The sequence below is a fragment of the Protopterus annectens genome, chromosome 1.part0 (genome assembly GCF_019279795.1).
Source record: "Protopterus annectens isolate FY-2018-M chromosome 1.part0, PAN1.0, whole genome shotgun sequence".
NCBI lineage: Eukaryota > Metazoa > Chordata > Ceratodontiformes > Protopteridae > Protopterus > Protopterus annectens.
Genome location: NC_056725.1, coordinates 1,528,693,687 through 1,528,717,159, shown reverse-complemented (window position 1 = coordinate 1,528,717,159; position 23,473 = coordinate 1,528,693,687). Strand labels below are relative to the sequence as shown.

Below are 23,473 nucleotides of genomic sequence, written 5' to 3'. Positions count from 1 at the left end.
ACCTGAATTAGTAATGAGTCCTTTACTGGAGCATTTATACATTGAATCAGATGATGACAGAGAGTGCTGCAGTTATTAAATATTTTATTTATTTGTTTTTGGGTTGTTTCCCAAGAAGGCTTTCATAAACTAGATGATTTTGCACATTAGTCTAAGGCAAATGAAAGTAAATAAGGTACTGATAAAATGTACAGAGAAGCAATTATACAGGATTTATACAACTGCATAGATGCTGCAGAGAATGTAAGTAGCTGAAGCACAGCTTAGACTTTGAGTTTATTATGTATACGATAGTCTTTACACATGGTATAAGCAATGCTTAGACCTTATGATTTTATGAATATTAAAGTGTAAATTATCAGAAAAAATGAGCAAGATGATAGAAGTATGAGGAAAAAATTAAATCATCAAACAAAAAAAATCAACACACAACCCATCCTTTGCCATTTCTAGTATCAATCAACTTTTCCATCTCTGTAGTCCTAGGATCAGTATGGAAAATATGATAACTTTTCTTGGTTTCAGGAATGCAGAGCTCTCTTGTTTGTAGCAGGTACTGCAGAAGACTAAAGCTATACTTTGTTAATGAGGTACTTCCAAAGGTACACTGTTTGATTCCCACAGCCTTCATTTGCCTATTATATGACACCAAGTGAGTCAGGCTTCTACTGCCTACTAGACTGCATGCCTAGTAATTACCTGTAACCTATAACAAATCTGGCTGGTCAACACATACTGCTGTTACATACTTGGTCTTGGTTATAGCTGCATTGCATCTTCTTTCATGTGATAAATAAAATTATCCTGAGTTTTTTTTTCATCCTTCTGGGAGAGTTCAATATTGCTGGACTGCACTTCAAAATTATTAGATTCTGTAGGAAATTTCAATGCATTAATTTCAACATTAGTGTGTAGACACTGAACACTACTGTACAAAGGGCAAGTGAACAACTGAAAACTGCTGCACTGGGTAAGCTTTGGAATGCATGTTCATGTACTTTATTCTTTACAAACAGGCTAAGATTCATTAGATATAAGCAACTGTTTTGAATGGTGAGAAATGTATAAACAACTCATTCCCTTAACTAACTGTACAGCATTTAGTAGACCAGCATTTGTTAATTTATTCTCGCCTTTTCTTACATACCTAGGATTGTGTGATCACTCTTTCTTTCAACAAGCTTTGTGGTGGCCATCTTGTGATTCAGGGGTCATCACATGTGGCCCAACAGCTTTATTAGTGAGGCCCTTTTGCCTACCTTACACAGATATAAAGTGTTCAGACAATCATTGTCTGCCATTTGGTTATTTTGCTATACAGTGAAACTACAGAACTCTTTTGGATGAAGTTTTGCTTAGCATTAGTGAACGGGAATATAAGTATTTATGTGCGTGTTTGCATGTGTATTAAGACAATTATTCCATTTCTTAGAACAGATAATTCATTTTTCATTATTTACATGTTTGATTTTTCTGCCTTGTAGTTAATGTGGTTTGATCTGAGAATGAAAGAGATTATTGGAACAAGAGCTTGTTACCTTGCTATACTTCCTACCCTCTGTCCCTGAAACAGTTGCAGTCAGTTTCATGTTTAAGATGCTCTTTCTGTTTCGACTTGACCAGTAGATCATTTTGAGATATTACCTCTGGGAAGAGATGATTCCAGGTGGTTTAGCAAACTTAGGCCTAATGAGAAGTAGGCCTTCCTTTGAGTTTATGAGTGTACAGGTCGGATTCTTAACTAGTAGCTTGGATATGAGAGGAGGACAGTTGTTGAGTATAAGGATTATAAATATGAAAGTACTAAGAATCAATGTAGCTCTGCTTTGTACTGGGAGCCAGTGAAATCCTTTAAGTAGATCACAGTGATGCTTGTAATGGCTGACTAAAAGTGCAAAGGAATGTTTTTTTCACCCAATTATATTTGTACTAGAATGGACGGTTATTAGTGGCAGTACATATTTAATTTTTCATTTTGTTTATATGAAAACTCTTTGACTAATACAACTTACATCACACAAAGAAGAATATGTCATAGTCTATTTCACATGGTCACCCTTGGTTGCTTTACCTACTAAAGAGAAACAGCAGCATTTCTCATTACTCTTGGTCACTGTTTAGTTGGTCAAACATTTGGAAGCATATACAATGTTACCCAACTGCTTAAGGAGGAGATTGCCCACATCTAGCAGAGAACTACCCATAGACTTCCATTTCTTGGAGCAAAAGATCTTATTAACACTGGCTATTACTAAGTGGATCTCCTGTATATGATAACTCTTAGAATGGGCTGAAGGAATTTTTCCAAAAAACAGAACCCCACCCTGCTGGTGCAGTCACCTTATATATTGCAGGCAATATTTAGTTATGATATTCCAAGTACACCCCGGGTCACAGGGTGTTTCCAGAACATGTGAATGATGTCAGCTTTGTCTTCCACACATCTCCAACAATTGCTTTGATTGCCAAAATTTGCAAGTGATGAAGTACCACCTCTATAAGTTTCCAAATTGTTGTCCATGAAATCTGGACCACTGTTTTAGGTTATTAAATGCCTGCCAGATTGAGATCCACTAATTATCCAAATAGATTCCATCTTGTGTTTTCCATCTGCTTGTTATCTGGCATCTGATCCCTAGCATGTCCTTATAGTTTAGGACTGCTCTTCCATTTGCTGCTCTTCCCACTTGGGCAAATGCAACATTCTCCCAGCTTTCTCTGCAGGGTGAATATATTTTGGCCACACTCTGCCTAGCTGGTTATAGACAAATCATTCATATCCCTGCATAGGGTATGCCTCCATGATGACGAAGAACTTTTCCTGTCCATGTCTAGAAGGATATGGCTCAAGTTAAGACCAGTTTTGAATCCCCTTAGCAATCCAATATTCCACAGGCAATTTATCTGTCAGTTGTCTTACCAGGGAGTTATGCCAGATGCAGTCTGTTGGGCCTTTTCCCCAGGCAAGATAATTCATTTCAACACTATCATCATATATTTGCTCTAACCATTCCAGGGGTACTTGTATCCCGAGACTGCTACTAAGTGAGGTAGACCCTAATCCCCTAATAATTTAGGAATATAAGCTATTGAGGCAGAGTTCTTTCTATTGTCCTCCCCCAGTACTGTACCATTAATAAAGCCTTGAAACTATTTTAACCCTGGATGTTTTACTGAGACTGGAATTTTCCTGGCAAAGTAGAGCACATGCTGCAGGATCAATATGTTTCTTTATCTTGAACTTTTCCATTATTTTCCCTGGAGAGAGGGATTGAAAGTTTGCTAATAATTCTCTGATATTGTCATCTACTGTAGTGATAATGGATCTCCCCAGGATGACATCTACATATCTGGAGTAGTTACACATGGGATTCCCCTTCAGTCCACATGAGATTCCCCTCTAATTCATATCCCATCACAGTTCAGTTTTGTTAAAAGAAGGTTATGACTATTAAATCTGGTGGACTTTTTTGAGAGGGTCACCAAAGCACTGGATGAAGGCAAGACTATATACACAGCTTACCTCGACTTAGCCAACGCTTTTGATACAATACCCCACTCAGATATTACAGATAAGCGCACTAATTTAGGCATAAACCTTTTTATCACCCACTGGATAGCAAACTGGTTCTGTAATATGACCCAGGAGGTCAAAATAGGTGAGGCCACCTCTACCAAGAGCCCAGTCACCAGTGGAGTCCCCCCCCCACAGGACTCAGTATTGGGCCTGCTGTTTTTGGCATTTATTTCTCTGAAATGGAAGCAAATGTTGAAGGTTTATGGCTGACTAAGTTTGCAGATGATTGCAAGCTGGGGTTTATCATCGACTCCCCATGCAGACACTAGCATTTTCCAAGAAGTCCTATCTTTGCCTAACAAACGGTGCCAAAGCCATGGTCTTAAAGTCAATACTAAGAAATATACAATTGTACCCTTTGGGAAATCAACTATCCCAGCTAATTACTATATTGATAATACACCCCTAAAAGTTGACCCAATGGTCAGGGATCTGGTATGCACATAGACAGTAGCCTTTGTTTGACCACCATATGGCCACAGTGGTGAGGAAATCCTTTTATGTTGTGCAACTTTTAAGTAAGGGCATGGCATACAGGTCCAAAAAGGTCATTATCCCACTGTACTACACCATTATCATACCAAACACAGAGTACAATGCTCCCTATGTTATATACCTGACCAGGCATATGCAGCAACTAGAGAGACCTCAGAAGTTCCTAACAAAAAGAATACAAGGTGTAACAAACCTGCTTTTTTCAGTCTTCTATAGATTGTTGAGGGTGATCTATGCCTGGCTTACAAGGCATCCACAAACATCACACTTATGAATCTCCTGCATATTCATAAGTCAAACAGTATCAGAAATACAAGGTCTAGGGACCTGAAATTTGCCCATGACTAAAATAGAACATGCTGGGGAGACAAATATGTGCCCCAGAGACTAATCCCCCTATGGAACAGGCTTCCCATCCATATGAAGCTGAGTTTCTCTATTATCCAGTTTAAGCAAAGCATAAACCAGTGGATGGGGAATAGGAAATTTACATCAGGTCTGGCATCAATGTCCCTTATGGACAGAGGAAGCTTCTAAATGATTTGCCCTCAATGTCTTATTTGGATACAGGACATAATTTTTCTTTCTGGAAAACTTAGCTAGGCTTATAAAAGCCCCCTTTCCCTGGTTGTTAGCATAGTAACATTCTATAAATTTATGAATCTATGGGTTTCCCCTCTAATATATCTGGCAGTTGGATTGGCTGCAGTAGATAACTACTGATTTGGCATGATCCCTAAGTATGTCCATAACGATATTAAGGAACATCAGTAGGTCGGTACTCATCAAAACAAAATCATCAGCAAAAACTAAAAAAGAGCTGATTTATTCTATCCCTAGCTAACTGTTCATCCCAAAGATGTCCAGTATGTCACACTATTACATGTATAACCAGCAAAAAGAATCCTATTAATAACATGCCTCCCTTCCTAGAACTACTTCCGATTGTTCCTAGTTCTGAGACTCCTACATTAATTAGGACTCAAAAGATAAGACTGGAATACAGGGTCTTGATCCAACATATAAAACTGGGACCTAGGTCTCCTAGTTGTAAAACTCTACATAGTCCCAGCTGACACGGTCATATATTTTGTATATCAAATAACACAATTTCTGCTTGCCATATAGTCATGCAATTCTCATATGCCCAGCCTGATAGATCTTTTCAGGCCTTTTGGATGACAGATATATCATCATCAATGACTATAACTTTTCCAGACTTAATAAGTCTGCTTATACAGAATAAAATGCTACTTGTTGCATGTTTTCTTGTTACTTCTATTTTTGATGTTCATATAGGTTAGTAAACGTTAAATAGCTGAGGTCTTAAAATAGACTCCCTTGATGTATGTTTTGATTTTTTTTTTAATGGGCACCATCTAATTTGACTGACCAAATTCAGATGTGTAGCTGTTAATGTAATGTGAACAATGGATATTTCTAAACCTAACTTCATCATTTTTTTATTATTATGGCTCTCTGATTAATAGACTCAAAGGCTAAGAAAAGCTGGTATGGACCACATTTGCCTCTTAAATTCTCATCTAATGCTGATGCCACCTTGAAGACCAAATTGCAAATGTTGGTGGATCTGTTTGGTGTGTAGCCATAGTGTTTGATGTCAGCCAGACCATTTTTGCACATTTAATTTTGCAACCTGTTCAGTATTAGTTTTTTCCATAAGTTTTTATCAAAGAGGAAAAAAAAAGGCCGGTTGGTCTGTAATTTGTAAGACTTTAATTAGCTCCCTTATTTTTATAAGTTACATCTAACACCATCCTTCCACAGTCACTGGGTATGTGATTGTCGCAAGGGTTAATAGCAAGCAATTATTTGTGTTTGATTACCAGGATGGTCTGACTGGGCCATGCAAGGCCCCTTTTCAACAGAGGTCCAGGGAGAAAAGTTCCACAAAATGTCACTTTCTAAAACAAAATACAACATGACCAAATTAATAACTTAATTACAGTGATTGTTTTCAGGAGAAAGGAGAAACAACAGTTACAAAGCAATGTAATATACTTACTATGTAAAGAGAAGAAGGGATATGGGGGGGGACAGTGGGAAATGTTATAATTATTAAGAGAGGAAAGAAATTAGGTGTTATTGAAGGGAAGATTGATCTGCTCTTGGTATTAATTACCTTGTCAGTCTGCAGCCTTGTAGGTTTTTAAGTATTTGAGGATGGCTGGAATGTTACTGGCCTCAGAAAGTGCACAATTAGCGTGTATTTTTCTAGGAATGGTCATACATTGTTACTTTTAGTGACACAGAGAATATGTTTAAGATATAAACAGTGCACTGCTTCCTTTTCTTGGATGCTGAAATGTTTTTAGTATTATAAATTAAGGGTGCAGGTATATCATCCTTGTTTTATTCAACACTTATATAGTCAAAAATAGATTTCTAGTTGTCTTAGCAATTAACTCACTTTGCTCCATATCTGACCCTATTATTTTTTCACTGCTATCTTACATCATTTATTATACTTTCTTTCTGTCTTCTGTTTTTTGTAAGTTTTGTTTTTTCTTCTTCAATAATATTCAGTATTTTTAGAAAGCTTTATTAACCGGCCTTTCCATATGGTCTTTTTCTTTAATCAGCTGTCATAAAGATAATACATTCCCAGATTACCTGTATATTGAAATCTTTAATATCTTTATGCCATTTTCAATCAGAACATTACTTAAGAGCCTTTTGTGGTCAGCTTTTAAGACAGTTTGCCTTATTGTCACTATACTCAATGATTTCATATACACAGAATGTCTGTTCACATTCTGAACTCTTGCCTAAGCCATGTACCAAATTCAGATGTTACTAAGGACATCACCAAACCTCTCTTCCTCTTTCCTACATTATGTTCCCTTATGAGAGTCATCTCCACTTATTTCACAATTCAATTTCATAAGTTATCATAAATTTCTTTCAGATTATTTCATTTCTTTTTAAACACTTTTCTCTAAAAGCCATCTCCATATTGTTTGAAAGTCTTTTGTCATATTTCTGCAAGTTTGGGGTGTTTATCACAGTTTGCAGTCCTCTAACTAATATGAAGGAACCCATTTATCCAACTGAAATAGAAAGGCTGAAAAATAAACAGGCTTGCTATAATTTATTGGACCATTTTAGAGTTCAACAGACCAATGCAGTCTCAGCAAAGAGAATGATGATTTGAAATTGTTAAGCTTAGTAACTAGTTTTAGGAGTGGACAGAGTTAAAAACTTCATGAATGTATTTTACTTTATTTATATTTGCTTATTGGGTCAGAGCACCGACTTCAATGTTTTCATTTCAGCCACATCCCCAGAATCAAAGTAGAATCAAAATAAAATGTTCATGATAATATTGCCTCAGTTTTTAGACAATGTAAAACTAGCGTTTCATCCTAATAAACATAATTGGTAGTGCATCCATTAGTGAACATGCATAACAGATAGAATGATAGCTGCATCGTATTCTAAAAACAACTATTCACCTGTTAAGGAAACAGCTTCTACATTGTTATTCATGTAGTATGCCATGAAAAAAAGCTTAGCCTCTTAACAATATAATCAATTCCAAGCTTAAATGAATGCTTAAATGCATTTGTTTCCTGTGTTTACATGATTAACTTAAACCATTTAATATGTGCAGAGAATCATTTGATTTGCAGTAAAATTATCAGACTGAGACAATTATTTATAAACTAGACCCAGTACATAATCTTTCTACTTCACTCACAGTTTATCATTTTATCTGTAAATGTACTTGTCTTGCAAAAGATTAACTTTTAGTTTACAGTCCCCAAAATTAACTGCTGTATGGGAACATTTTAAGCAAGCCATGGTACAATGATTAGCTTGCGCTTAGATGTTTAAAATGTGAGGTACATATGCAACATTGTTACTCAGTAACAGGATTTTTGTGATCATCAGGTAAGATTTGAACTTTCACTGCTGACTCTGGAAAAGTGAATATTCAGGGTACGGCATCAACAGTGCAGTATAACTTGTTGCACACAGGCGATCATTAAAACCTGGTGCTAAATAGTATATTGAAATTCCCATAAACAAGTAAGAGACTTAAAAAGAAAAGAGAAAAAAAAAACATGCATAGTGAAAAACGCCATCTATGTTCTTTGGAATAAAAACATATTGTGTAATTAAATTAATTTGAAATCAGATCTAATTATACTATGTGTCATTAGCACACACATGCCAGTGCATTGCCCTACCAGGGATTGAATCAAGGTTTAAGAGGTGAAGTTCTTTCTTAGAGGTCTCTTGATGAAAGCTCTCTTTGTACAATAACATTTACACCACAGATGTATCATTTAATATTTTCTCAAGAAGTATGTCTATCTTTGTCTTACCAAACAAACATAAGGATAAAAGTGTGCTTCCTCATCTGAGGTGTTTTGACCAGGTCAAAATATGATGGATTGTTTGAATTTTCTTCACTATCATCGATAAATACATAGTCCTGAAAAACAATATAAATGAACACAAAATATGTTTGCAAACTATCCTGCAGAATTTGCAAACAATGATTAAAAGATTCAAAAATCTTGCAAATAATTTATTTTCTGCTTGCAAGATGAAAGCCCACTTGTACATTAACCCAAACAGTTTTTCAATATCTTCTTAAAATTGACCTTCAAAGCACCATTAATGCAAACAACGCAGATATAACAAATCATCATCCTAATCCTGTCCCATTGTAGCATGGAATATATCCTCTTCAGGCGTACCTAGGGTTACCACCTGTCCCACTTTGTGAGGGATAGTCCCTCTTTGAGCATTTGTGCCCTGCAAAAAAAAAACTGAAAAAATGGCAAATGTCCTGAAATTTTAGGACAAACTTACTTCCTATATTTTATGTAATAGTTGCATAAAACAGTTATTCTGTATCTGAAACACCTAAATGTTATAAGAAACAGAATAAGCAACTAAAATGCTACAAGAATAAGCTTTTATTTAGGCAACAAAGTGAAGTTGTGTCCTTCTACTGGGTGTGGGTATGTTTCGCCCTGCAAAATCTGACGTTTGTACCAAAAATGTCCCACTTTGGGCATTTGAAAAGGTGGCAACCCTAGGCGTACCAGAATGGATATATGACTCAGGAATCCTTTCTTCACCTTCCTCTCCTGCTTGTTTTGCTAAGGCAGTAAGAGGCTTCAGTGTTAATGCTAGTGTGTTGACCTGTTTACATCCTACCAACTTCAAAATGTATCTCTCCCCCAGAGAAGGAAATAACATTTCAGTCTGAAAGACCATATCTGTGCATGACTGTCAGCATGCCATATCATACAAAATGGAGAATGGAATTTCTTATTTTACAACTTGCCTAAAAACAAGATTTTTTTTTTGCCATTTTGGTTGGCCCAACCAATATTCTCTGTAGTGTTCTATGTAGTGACTCCATAGTAGCAAACATACATTAATATCAACTACCACAACTTAAAACTTCAACCTGAAAATCTGCTAAATGTTTCATTACAGAGTTAAACTTTCAATAGATTTTTTTTGAAGAACATCACTTACTTTGTCACATTTTGTGATAACTGCCTTTAAGTTTTAAATCTAAACTTTTAATTTTACCATTTGTTGACTGGGTACCTTTGCAGATACAAAGACCCGTTTTAGACATGGCTGGGTCATAAGGACACCATTAAATGTAACACGTACAATTTAGTGAATCCAATTAATCAGCATGTTTTTGGAAACTAGAATCCAGTGTCCTTTGAGAAACCCACACAGGCCCATACAGGCATGACTTAATTGCCAAAAAGTCAATAAAAGTAATGCAATATTACATGTATGCTATCATCTTAAAATATGCTATTCATTATTTATTTTAGGGATTACATCCATTTGAAGTGCGGTTTCTAAAATAAAAAAAGCAGTAGGTACATTAGTACATCAGGTGTTCTTATAACAAAAAAACATGTAATAACAGGCATATCACTCACATCATTCGTCTACTCAAAATTACTGCTTAGCTTTTCAGATGAAATTATCCACCACTGTGTGCATTTACAGTTACGCATTAGAGTATACATAAAACTTAAATACCATGATATGCAACTAAATTTAAAAAGTGGCCCTATATTTTTGTAATATTACCATACTATACTATATATATATATATATATATATATATATATATATATATATATATATATATATTATACTATTTATTTATTTATTTGTACTTGTTTACTGGGAAAGTCCCGCTGGGCAACAAGAGACCCCTTTTCAGTGGATGACCCAGGAGATAAGTTCCAACATTATCAACACAAGTCTAAAGGCAATTTTATGAACATGAAAAGAGACTGAACAGATATGATACAATAACAAAGCATTTTAAGTTTTAAGCTTATTAGTCAAGGTACATCAAAAGATGAAATAATAGTAAAAGTGTGTAACATAAAATACAAGATAGGATTTACAGAGAAAATACATAAAGAACAGAGATGGATAAAAAGATAATAGAAAAAAAATAAGTTGTGGAAAGAAGAAAAAAGGAAAGGGAAATAGAAATAAATGAGGGTGAAAAGAAAGGAGAAAGCAGTGAGGAAAATGTAGCTTCAGAATAGACTGTGGAAACAGTACTTGGAAAGTTAGTTTTATAGTCAGAACATGCACAAAATGATCGATGTACAATACATACAGAGAAATTACTCTAGAAATGTATAAAGTGTCACACCATGAATATTGTTGGGTTACCTAACAAAGGCAGGCTATGTGACACTGAAATATGGCATCTGGCTCAGATTACTCAGATTTGATTGAGTGCCTGGATGCTAGATTAGTCAGCTAGAGGAGACAGAAATTATGAGGATTTGAGAATTTGTCTGCTCACCTGTCTCTGGCAGGAGGAACTGGACACCGTGCTTCAGGGTACATGTTACAGTAAAAATTCAGTCAGATATCTGCTTACAATGGAGGAGGGAATCTTGAGGACTGCATCACCTGTAAACATGAGTTACTGCTCTCATACCATTCCTAGCACGTCCACACCCTTGAGCAACATGCAAGAGACTTCACTAAGGCACAATAAGGAAAGGACTATGAATAGAGCAGGTGATTCTGTGGTGCAGATGCCATGAACTCCTCTCAGCTTCCCACCTATCACTGTAAAGTAACTTGGGTCATCATCTCAAATGAGCAGGTTGATATTCCTACTCTCAGTGCACAATGGGTTATGCGTTTATCAGTGTTAAGGACAGGAACAAAATGCAACAGATGGACAAGCCATGACAGGGATAAAACTCCATGAAGAACAAATTATTAACTTATTTTATGTACAGTTTTACTTATTGTTTTTGCGCCCCTCCTGCTGTCTGAAATCTGCTTCTTCCTAGTACCCTTTCTCTATCCCCATAGCCATGGCTAAGAGATCTGGGCACCTGATACAGTGCCATTCTTGGGAGGATAGTGATTCATTCAGTTAGGTTGCCCTTTCTGTCCCCTGTGTGGGAAGTGCTGTTGAATCAATTAATTTGTGCATGATCGCCTCCATGTGGGCAGCCCCCACTGTGGATAGGGATACACATGCTCCACAATAAGTAAATAAAAGCTGGGTGTGAAATTGTACCTGCATTTTATACACAACTCTCAGTGTCAAATACACAGATAAATCCTCCTCAGGTGCACCGTATTAAACAACTTGATTATGCAAAATATGTTGGCAAAGGCACTGTCACATGGATTATCTAATCTGCATTTAACATATAACTTTGCCAGGTGCTTTCCTTTTAGAGGGAGCTGGTCCCACCCCCCACCAAATACTGAGCATCAAGCATTGCTCCCCTGGTCACAGTATTCATTCCTCAGGATCAAGAACCCTATGTACCATTGACTCCCCCAGGGTGACAGCTGATTGCACAAGAAGGGGAATATGCCAGTTTACAAATCTCATTCATCTAAACAAGTAAAACTACTGCACAAATTGTTAATTATTTATTAAAAAATAGTCATAGCCTGTAAATGCATTGCACATACTTTCTTGGAAAATAAGTTCTGAAACAATGCAGACTATAGACACCTCTGAATGCACAGAGGGCGAGCCGTGTCTGCAGTGTGCATCATATAAGCCCAATTTGTTGATGCATCTTAGATGATAGGAATGACAGTGAGGTCCCCTTTCTTTTTTGTCTTTGGAGTCTGGCATGGGTTTCTCTTATAACACCCTCAAAAGACACCAGATGGCTTGCAGTAGGTAATCAAGAGTGAATGTGGGGACAGACAAATGTCGAGTATGGGATATGCAAGTTTTTTTTTTTTTTCCTTTTTGCATATGATAGTATGCAAGGGGCCAGGGATAAGGTCTAGTGGGTAGGCCAAAGGAAGCCTGAGTATGCATTATAATTGCCTGAGGTGTCCATTGCCCTGACTTGTTCTACAAAATGAGATGAATAACCTGGAGACAATGGACAGACTCCAAGGACTCCAAGCCACAAGATGAAGAACCAAATAAACTTTAAATACATGCAGTTGTACAAGTCAGTAATTAGAGAGGAAATCATCTGTGAGTCTTTCCAGTGATGGCACTAACCAATATAACTACAGTCGTTTGTCAGGGCCAAAGATGGTGAAATATCTTGTATCAAAAGCAAAGCATATAAAATGAAATAAATAAATAAGCAAACAAAATAAACAAACAAACAAACAAATAAATAAATACAAATATTCGTACAGGCCAATACCAGTAAAAAGAAACAAGTTGCATCTATGAAATGTTATGTAACAATGACTGCACCGAACAGTTGAAATAGTGCTGTATTTCAATAAATGAATTATAGTAGGATGCAACTAAGAATGAAAAAGCAGTCTGAAGTGTCATCTGAACAAAATGTTTTTATCTGTTTTACGGAGGCAATATAGTGCACATTCCTATGCAGGAGGCTGTGGTTCTTCTTCCCAGACTATTATGACTGATATTGATTCAATTATCACTGAACATTAAACATATACATCTAATGTACCTGATGCAATACAGATGAATGGGGTGGGTGTAAGTACTCAAGGGAAAACAAGGGATATGTGCGAATAGACAAATAGGAGATAGACAAATGACTGGAGAGAGGGATGGGTACCAACTGCTGGTCAACCCAAACAACTAGCACTCAGTAGATGATGGTCTTGGGACTGATTGGCCAATGACCCCATCCTTGGTGGCTAATGGAACTGGCATCTAGACTACTGAGACTGATAAAGGAGGGACTGATGCTCGGTGATTCAGCATGCCATAGCTGGTCAAACACCCACTCCTCTGCATGTTCCAGCTCTGGAAGAGGAAGAGAAAGTTTCTGGGGCTTACCTGTCTGAGACTTTCTGGAACCCTCCCATAGCAAGGCACTGCTTCTCTGATCAGCCACTTCAGCTGAAGCTCTGAGCCAACCTGGCAGCTGGCAACAAATGATGCAACTGTGGCTCAGATGGTCCACTTGAAGACAGACATGAAAGCAAAGGAAAGGCACCATTACTAAGGAAGATCTATAGCTGATATACCACACGTAGTACATGTCTGTAAATGGGATACCATTGCTTCAAAGTGCCATTACTTTCTGCTGCTCACAGTGACTGCCAGCAGCTTTCTCCTCTCTCTCTCTCTGCCCATGCTGAGAGACAAAAGGGATATGCATGCCATCACATCTCACATACAGGTTTGAATGAGATGCAGATTAAAGTATAAAGCTATAGTCCCACATACACATACAGACAAGCAGAAGCCCAAGATGGCGCCCACAGGCCCAGTGAGATTCTACAATGTGAATGCACAATGAAGCAGGACAGGATGTCCACAGCTAGGAGTGCAATCTGTACCAACACTTGCATGTACAATGGAGCAGAAGTAGTTACACTATTATGTGCAGTGAATTATAAGCACAAATTGGAGGGTGCTGTCCTCCTGGGATATTGTCATATGCCCTTTCCCCACAAAACAATACAGTGCCAAAATAACACACAGCTGCCAACAGCAGCACACACAACATAAAGCAAGTCTCCTGTAGCAGTCAACCTGATATACCCTGGCATGTCTCAAAAAAAGAAAGAAAGAAAGAAAAAAAATACTAAGACTAGAGCTGTGAAATACTGAAACAAGTTATTAATTGGAGTAAACACAAAACAGAAATAGCAATTATTATAATATAGAGCATCCCAGATGCACCTCTGCTTCCAGTATTGAAAAGATGTTTGGGACAGTAAGAACACAGGTCATTATACCTGTGCCTGCACTGCTCACCTGTATGACAGATGCTGATCATCCTAGCCAACTGGTCTGCCAGGTCATGCCAAGCATCCACCTTACAAAATGAAACTGCTGTGCAAGAGAAATACCATGATGTTACCTTCTTATGTTTGTGAGATCTCCATGGGGTAACAGCATCAGCAGCATTCACCACAAATCCATGGCAATACAAAATGGCTAAGTAAAAATCACATTCTACATAGTAATTTGAATCCCTACTAGCACACCTTAGTGTATGACATACATGTGCACATATGGGCATGAGCACCATGTCAGTTCTGAGTGGCAGAATATGCTTATCCCTTATATCACTACTGCAGTTCTATGAACCATAGTGATTCCTACACCCATTATGAATCTAGGCTCATCAGCACATATATAGTGCAGGCCATTATCTGTTAGCATTGTTTATTCCTGATCTGCTATACTAAAAATAATTGCAAAGCAAGAAAGCAGCTACAGCAAACTTACTTGAAAAACTTGAAGTACTATCTGACAGTGCAGAAGTATCAAATCCACAGTCTATAGTACTAAGGTTAGGGGTATTAAAACATTGTCAAATCCTTTGTGTACCAACCTGTGAATAACATTTTGTGACAGTGATGTAGGTATGGAAGCACTGTTTTTCAGTACTATGCTTGCCACTTGCAGGAAAACAGCTAATCTATAGAATGTGTAGAGCTGCAGCTGTAGGCCAACAGATGTATCAAACTGTAATAGGACTACCACCACCTCCCTGTCTACTTTGTCCTAAGCTGACTACAAAATGTACCTGTAGGCCTATAACAATACCTAAAACATTACAACCTACTGCAGTAGGACTGCCACCACTTCTCCTAGTCTACATCTGTGTCCCTGCTTGTGAGTAGATAGAGGTAACACTACTATATGCAATATATATATATATATATATATATATATATATATATATATAGAGAGAGAGAGAGAGAGAGAGTACCATTTCTCAAATGGACTGTACCATAGAGAGAGCAGAAAACTGCCTAATGACTCCCCCCCCATTGGCCTTCATGTGGTGTACTCATCTACCAGGGGTACACCTGCTGGAGACATCCAGATATGGTACCCTGAAATATATCTCCATCCTCTGTGCCACCCATGAACATCTGTGAGCCACCAAATCATTTGTCAATGAAATGACCATCACCTACAGCTCTAAATAAACCCCTGTGTGTTACATGCCTCAGCTATATCCTTTCTCAGGTCTGACCTTATTACATACATCGCTAACTACTGGGATACTCCAATATCCAATGCATATTTATGTCTGCCACCATCAACCTATTCCTGTTCAGCTCTGTCTTATGCAGATTAGCTAGGTCAACATATGGGTGACAGTGGAACCCCATTGTAGCCACACATCATCTGCCCATGAAGATGGTCTACTCTCTTCCTAGCTGTACTCATGTCCTGTACAGTTGCCAGATAGCAGAGGTTAGACACTTTCATCACTGTCAAGAATAAAGTCCTGATGCAGGCACCAGGGACACAAGGGCAATCTCAGCCTCGACAGGATTTTGTGTGGGATACACTGGTCCGCAATGCCAATGTCATAGGTGGGAGGAACTGTATAACAAGACAATGTTAAACATATGTCAATGGCATGATAATGGAGACCTTGCAGAAGGCACACAAAATAACAGGAGAAAGGAGTGCATCTGGGTGGCACCTCTCACTGTAATACTCACAAATAGCGAATCATAATTTGCATCTTTGCATGGAGATGATGAGGGAATAAGTATCATACCAGGAAATGTAGACACAGGTTACAGGAATAGCTTGAAATTGAAAGCAATCAGGTTAGTAGCCAATATTGCATATGCTGTACAGTGACTATGCCCAGATTGTCATTAGGGAGTATATACTGACCTCTGCCTATGTGCTCCGTAGGTATGTTGAGTGTTCACATACACAGGACTGCAACCATAGGTAAGGGCCTGATAATTGCTAGTATACATCCACCTTTCATTTGCATAAACACCACAGGGAATCGCAGCTTATAAGGTGGGCACTATCACTCTGGTATTTTACATAGTGTGCATCCGTAGGACAGACTACTGCTATAGTGTTAACTTTAGAGGCCAGGCAAGAACTACAGGTTAATATCAGCACCTGCACAGGGTCTAATGATGGGAAACAGGTGAAGTCATGGTCCCAGGTCACATTAACACTGTCTGTCTTTCTCTCCTTGGGGATCTTGCACCCATTCCCAAGATGACACAGTGACCTGTCCCACACCTGCTGCCTTACAGGATTCACAGCATGAGGGAGGTCATCATGCCTTTAAAATGGGCAAAACGATGTGACAGACACCACTGCCACTTATACCAGTAGGACTGTGGTGACAAGCCAATGCACCACATCAGACATGTAGATATCCACCATAGACTGGGCTACCAGTGGTCCAAGGTGGCAACCTCTATCACAGTTACTGCCATATATGTAAGCAGTTTTAGACATCAAGCCACAGATGTTCAGGGCTGTAATTGGCACAGGCCAGTGCTACATGCACAAATCTGGGGATGACTGGAATAATGTAAGGCCTCTGGAGTGATGTTGCCCCCTTTGCCAAAGCATGGAGGCCAGGAATGATGCCTTGACTGGATTCATGTGGTCTGTGTTAGTAAATTTTGCATCCATAGTTACTTCCATACTGATGTTAGCCAGTGCCACCATCAGCAGCCTAAGCCCTACTATAGCAATGTTAATAGGTTCCAAATGAAACACCTTTTATATACTAGTTGATTAAATTCAATATTAGATCAGTTATTTTTAACGTTGTTGTTTAATGTTGCCATGTTTATAGCACTATATTGAGCTGCTAAAATTTATAAGTGCTTTAATTTGCTAAGCGATGTGGATGCAAATATGTGAGACATCACAGAATTTTATTATCTTACTCGTTCGACATGAAGTTTCAGATTTGAACACTAGTTCGTATTTTTATTTTTGATTTTTATTTATCACATTTATATTCTATAGTGCTTTTAACAATCTACTAGAAGTAATGAAGGGTAACAATTAACACTAAGTGTCAACAATATGGATCTCTGGAGAGATGTTTACGTCCAAGGGAAAACTTACTGACAGAGTTGCCCACATTTTATTAAGCACTATTCAGGCAAGCAAGTAGAGTAAGTTTATCTCAAAGAATAGTTCAAGTCTGTTTACTGTTCCTTTAACTTCTTGCATCAGCAAGAGATTATGATCTTTGAAGTACTAGCTTGAACACTTTGAGCACAATTAATTTAAGGTTTATGAACAAGAAATGTTATCAATTTAGATTTTAACAACCTGTTTTTTATTGGTTTACTTACAAGAGTGTGAGCTTTTGTTTTATATTTACATAACATTGAATGTGATGTTACGCATCAGTGACTGAAGAATAAGGCATGATTAATTGTTAATTATCCTTAATTGGAAATGCGTCTGCATTGGCCACTGTTTAGTATAAGAATCAAGTAAAATCTGTTATTAAATGAGATCTGAAGAAGCGTGCATCTCAGCACGCGAAAGCGCTCATCTTTTTACTCTTTATGCTGATTTGAATAAAAGAAGATTTTATACTTCTCGTGGTGTGTCCTAAGGTGTTTCATTTGGAGATTACAAGCTGTTCTACTTTGCCAGAGGACACTTTGGAGAACGGTGATATTACCTTTCAATCTTAATAGGTTCATAGGTTGGTACTGGGCTATCTGCCCGAAGGCATATATTAGCCCAGTCACATTGTGCGGTATTCAACGCCCCTTTAGTAGTTCCCTAGACCCTTGTACTAGCAGCTAGTACCCTTGGCCCTATCTAGTAGTGCTGTTGGTGTGATCCCCGGTGTGAACTTTCTGTTACCCATCCACTCATCAAGGTTCCTCTTGAAGAGTGATAGTGAGGGGCTCTGTCTTATGTAGATCGGGACCCTGTTCCATAGTAAGGGAAGTCTCTGCGAAGGGAATCTATCCCTCCAGCATGTTCTATTCATTGTTGGGTTGAGGTTTATATCCCTAGAGCATGTAGCTCAAGTAGATTTGGTTTTGCTAAGATGGAGCATGTTCAACAATTCTAGGTTGGACATGGCTCTGTACATTAGACAGAGATCACCTCTGAGAAAGCGGTATGCAACAGAGAACAGTCTTAGCTTTTTCAATCGTGCTGCATAGGGCAACTGTTTGAGGCCAGTAATCCTCTTGGTTAGGTACCTCTGTGGTCTCTCCAGCTGCTGGAGATGTCTAGCCAGGTACATTCCAATTGGTGCATTGTACTCAATAATGGGTCTGATGAGGGAAGAGTAGAGGGGCACCATTACATCCTTAGATCTTGATGCGAACCCTTTCGTGATCAGATGGATCACATAGAAGGATTTTCTAACCACTTTGGCAACATGGTTATCAAAGGAAAGCTGACTATCTACTTGGGTCCCTAGATCCCTTATTTCTTCTTCAGATTTCAGGGGATTACCTCCTATGTTGTAGTTTGCGGGTACTCTGTTTTTTCCAAAGGGGATTACTACACATTTTTTTGCATTTAGCTTGAGACCATGGCTTTGACACCATGCATCAGTCACATTTAGGCCCTTCTGGAGGATCTCCATGTCGGCCAAAGACTCTATTATAGCACTCAGTTTGCAGTCTTCCGCAAACTTAGTCAGCCACAGCCCTTCCGTGCTTGCCTGTACTTCTGAGAAGTATATGCCAAACAGGAGGGGCCCCAGGACAGAGCCCTGAGGCACACCACTTGTTACTGGTCTGGATTCTGACATAGATCCTGCTACTCTTACTTTATGGGATCTGTCTGAAAGCCAGTTTGCAATCCATCTTGTGACGTAAGGGTTTATGCCCAGGCTGGTGAGCTTATCAATAATACCTGAATGGGGAATGGTGTCAAATGCTTTAGCAAGGTCAAGGTAAGCCATGTGTACCTCCTTTCCCTTATCTATAGCCTGAGTAACTGTCTCAAAGAAATCCACCAGGTTCAGGAGGCATGATCTGCCCTTGACGAAGCCGAACTGTGTGGGATCCAGTGACTGGAGGTTCCCAATCTCTCCATTTATGAGTTCCATAATGATTTGCTCCATAGCCTTACAGATCAGACTGGTCAGGCTTATTGGTCGGTAGTTCCCAGGGTCAGTTGTGGCCCCACCCTTGTGTAGCGGGACCACCGTTTCCATGCGCCATTCTATGGGCACATATAATGTGGAGAGGCTGAGACTGAACAGGGTATTAAGATGCGGGGTTAATTCCTTTTGGAGCTCGCGCATGACACAGCCTGGGGCACCATCTGGTCCCATGGAGGCAAGTGTTTTTAGCTTTAGATAGAGCCTTGTTAACCAACTTATCAGTAATAATTTTACTTACACAATCTCCTGGAATGGTAGGTGGTGGGGGGGACAAATTAATAGGTGTTTACATACCTGCAGTGGCCATACTGAATGACCCTCATAAGGAACACAGTCAGCACGTGCTGCAGTTGGGGTGGAGCATCACCATTCCTCAGCCCTAGCCAGGGGCATCCATGCTGCAGAGCCACATTGAGTGGAGCACCTCATGTGTGAACCCCATACAGGTCCTATGCCAGGAGTTCTACTACATCTCTGTCTCATGAGTCATCTAAGCTACCTATTTTCACCCATCTCAAAGACCCCACTGTACATGCACATAGTGCCTCCATCCACTCTAAAATTGCTCTGTGTCTGCTGGTTTGTTAACCGATATTCTGTCACACTGTATGTATGGCCATGTTGTGCACCTGGCTGACCACTAGCCATGCTAAATAAACGCAGCTATAGATGAACCATCACTGCAATTAGTACTTTTACTCTTGCAATGCCAGAAATTACATTGTGCTTTTTACGTTTATATTTAGATGCAAGCACCCTTGCCACTTTACTCCCAACAATGATGAATAGTGACCTGAATGCAATGATCCTTATTAATATCTCATTATGCATACATTAAATGGTATGCCTTCATTTGCATGTCATTATACAGTAATTTCCATAACTTTTTTTATGCTTCTTTTAGCATTTTGACCTATTATGCTACATGTTTTTATGAATCTCTACCTAGCTGCTCATTCTAGATTTTGGTGCAAGACCACATTGTGCACTTCATAATTGGAACATGAACAGCCTTTGTGTCCCAAAGAGAAGAACTGAGTTCAGTAAGAATCAAAAGTGTTCTAGGGCAGTTAATTAGTCCTAAGGCTAAAATTAAGTCAGGGTGAAACTGCTAGTGTTATTCAAGAAGAAATCAGATGCTGCTGGAACTAATATTCAGAAAGAAACAGTGTGAGAGGAACATATATGGAAGAATAATTTTTGAACTATGCATATCAGCATACACTTAAAAATCACAATGAAAATGACTCAGTATCATATTTCATAAGTTCGGAATTGTTTTTGTTAATTTGCTTGAACTGTATGCAACAGCCCATGATAAGGCAAGGTAGCATTTACACACTGTTTATGTAGTATTACTAGGAAAGTAATTGTTGCAGTGCATCATATTATTTTTTGTTGAGCAAGGTGAAATGCAGAGTACAGGCTTCAAACGTGGGTGTTACTGATAAGAGGGTATGTGTCATAACTCAGATAAGACCTGTTCTGTGAAAGGCAGTAACAAAGTACATTTGTTAACCGGATGAGTGGGTTGCTCAAATGACCAGCCAGCATTTACTTTGTCTCATGCCTCAATTCTGATATTTGTTTTACATATTTATTTATGTCTCATTACTTTACTGTTTATTTATTAATTGATTGATTGAAAGATTTGAAGGTAGATGAACTGGATCACTAGGGCCATTTTTTCATTCATGACCTTTTTACAAAAGTTATATTAAAAAGGAAATTATATAAATGCCAGTGAAAAGTTAAACATATTAAAGACAGAGTGTCAATAGGCAGATCGCCACAAAACAAATAATATAATGCGAAACTTAACACTGTTCCAGTAAATTGTGCTTAGGCTTACATAGTCATGCATCATTAACAAACAAGAGAAATAAGAATGAAGATTGCTAGATAATGAACTCACTGCACTTACCACTGAAACGCTGATCTAAGTTGCTTTGAGCAGGGCATGAGGAGTGGTTGCTGGTGAATGGTGCATGGGAGAGAGTGGCAAGTTGTTGGACTTAGAGAAGGCTCTTTTGGCATTCCTGAAAAAATAGCATGGCCTAGCAAGTGCAGGGGCAGAAAAATCAGAGGATCTAAGTGGCCTAGATAGTCATTTCATGAAAATTACATTTCATAAAGTGCTGTATTGTGTCATTTGCTAAACAACTCTCTCAACATGCATTATAGCCAATGGCCCATTCCAAAATGATAATGTAGCCAAGGATCTTCTATCCTGGGTTGATAATTCTGTGTCTTGCAACCTCTATGGTGCAACTGTAGTCAGATAATCTTTATATTTAGCAGAACTGTTATCTAAAGGCCTATCATCAAGGTCAAAATAAGTTATCATCCATCTTTATGCAGCCCTCGTTAGGCCAATTATAGGGTACAATGCCCGCTTTGAGATGTAATTTTCTAGACATACTAAACAATTAGAAAGGTCACAGGGGTTTCTAATCAAGAAGATTTTTGGTCTGAAGTCCTTGTACTACCAAAAAAGCCTTGTGGTGCATTCCAGTTACACAGTTTCTTATAGGGTCTTGTGTGATGATCTATGCTTTGCATTCCACTCCATTGAGAATCTCATTCTTCTTGATCTCCTGTATCTTTTCAAATTAAATAGATGTACTAATTCCAGAGGTAAGGACAAATTAAATAGATGTACTAATTCCAGAGGTAAGGACAAATTAAATAGATGTACTAATTCCAGAAGTAAGGACAAATTAAATAGATGTACTAATTCCAGAGGTAAGGACAAATTAAATAGATGTACTAATTCCAGAGGTAAGGACAAATTAAATAGATGTACTAATTCCAGAGGTAAGGACAAATTAAATAGATGTACTAATTCCAGAGGTAAGGACAAATTAAATAGATGTACTAATTCCAGAAGTAAGAACTTAAATCTCCACCAGTACATAAACCAAACAAATGTATCACCCATTGCTTAACCCACTTATGCAACAAATTTCCCCTGCAATTTAAATAAAATGACACCCAAACATCCTTTAAGATAAATCTGGATGATTGAATGGGTACCCACTAATTTACTTTCGGACTAACCTGCACTTCCTTTCTTGAGAAGGAGGTGCACCATGAGGATGGTTATTGTCAAGGTGTAAATGGTCTTGTTCATAGGTTCATAGGTTCATAGGTAGGTACTAGGCTATTGGCCCTAGGGCCTATATAAGCCTAGCCAAACAGTATCCTGGCTTTTGCCACCCAAGAAAATTTGTGATTCAATTACCTTCTATTTCCTATGATCCTATGAAGATTTGTAGTAGTCCTTGTGAAAAAAAGTTTATATACAAGTGCACAAACAGGAAGGGCATTTCTTGGACTAATTGAAAGCCAGTCTGCCTGATTGATGGCACTGATGAACATTCTTCCTGCAGCAACTATAGTAGTAAATGCAATTTGGTGCTGCCAAAAGTTTATGATGTTTTTGTGGATGTGGCATCAATGATATGGACTGAGTATTCCAGAAGGGGAGGAAGAACTACTTTTCTACTTGTGAGCCTACTATATTTGGTTAAAAAGTTATTTGTGATGTTGAATGCATAAAGTATATATGTTATATTGGTAACCTTTTGAATTTCTGAGACTTGCAATAATGAATCCCATAATGTGGAAACTGAATGACTAAAATTTTTGACTTGCATACTCTATATCTGGGCTAGCATTTCTTGGAATATTCTTTTTTCACAAGGTATGGTGATCTCAGAGTTGGTATGTGTAAGTTAGAGCAGTTAGGGGCTTGATTCCTCCACATCGGAGCTGGGGAAGTACAGTGGTGCTTACTCTTCTACGAAAAACAACTTAAAGTACAAAAGAGATCTTTGATATTTGCTATTCTTCTGCATTTTCAGTCTGGTCTTTTTTCAGCATTTCAGGACATGGCATTGCACATCCCACCATTTCAATAAGGAGCCATTATTTGACTTAATACCTTGTGTTATTGGTAGAGAATGCAAATGCAGGGCTGAGACAAATCTCCAGGTTATGTAAAATTCTGAATCACTTTTGGAGGTTCACCAACTGA

At 38.3% G+C, this 23,473-nt stretch overlaps 1 protein-coding gene across 1 annotated transcript in view; it reads right to left on the bottom strand.

Moving 5' to 3' along the window:
• Positions 1–23,473, bottom strand: part of LOC122798772 (solute carrier family 22 member 2-like) — a 667,833-nt gene that overhangs the window by 355,986 nt on the left and 288,374 nt on the right. The window contains exons 6-7 of the mRNA XM_044067886.1: positions 18,449–18,483; positions 8,425–8,511 (exon numbers count right to left, since the gene is read on the bottom strand). Coding sequence (XP_043923821.1) covers positions 8,425–8,511; positions 18,449–18,483 — 122 coding nt within the window. The remainder of the gene's footprint in view (positions 1–8,424; positions 8,512–18,448; positions 18,484–23,473) is intronic.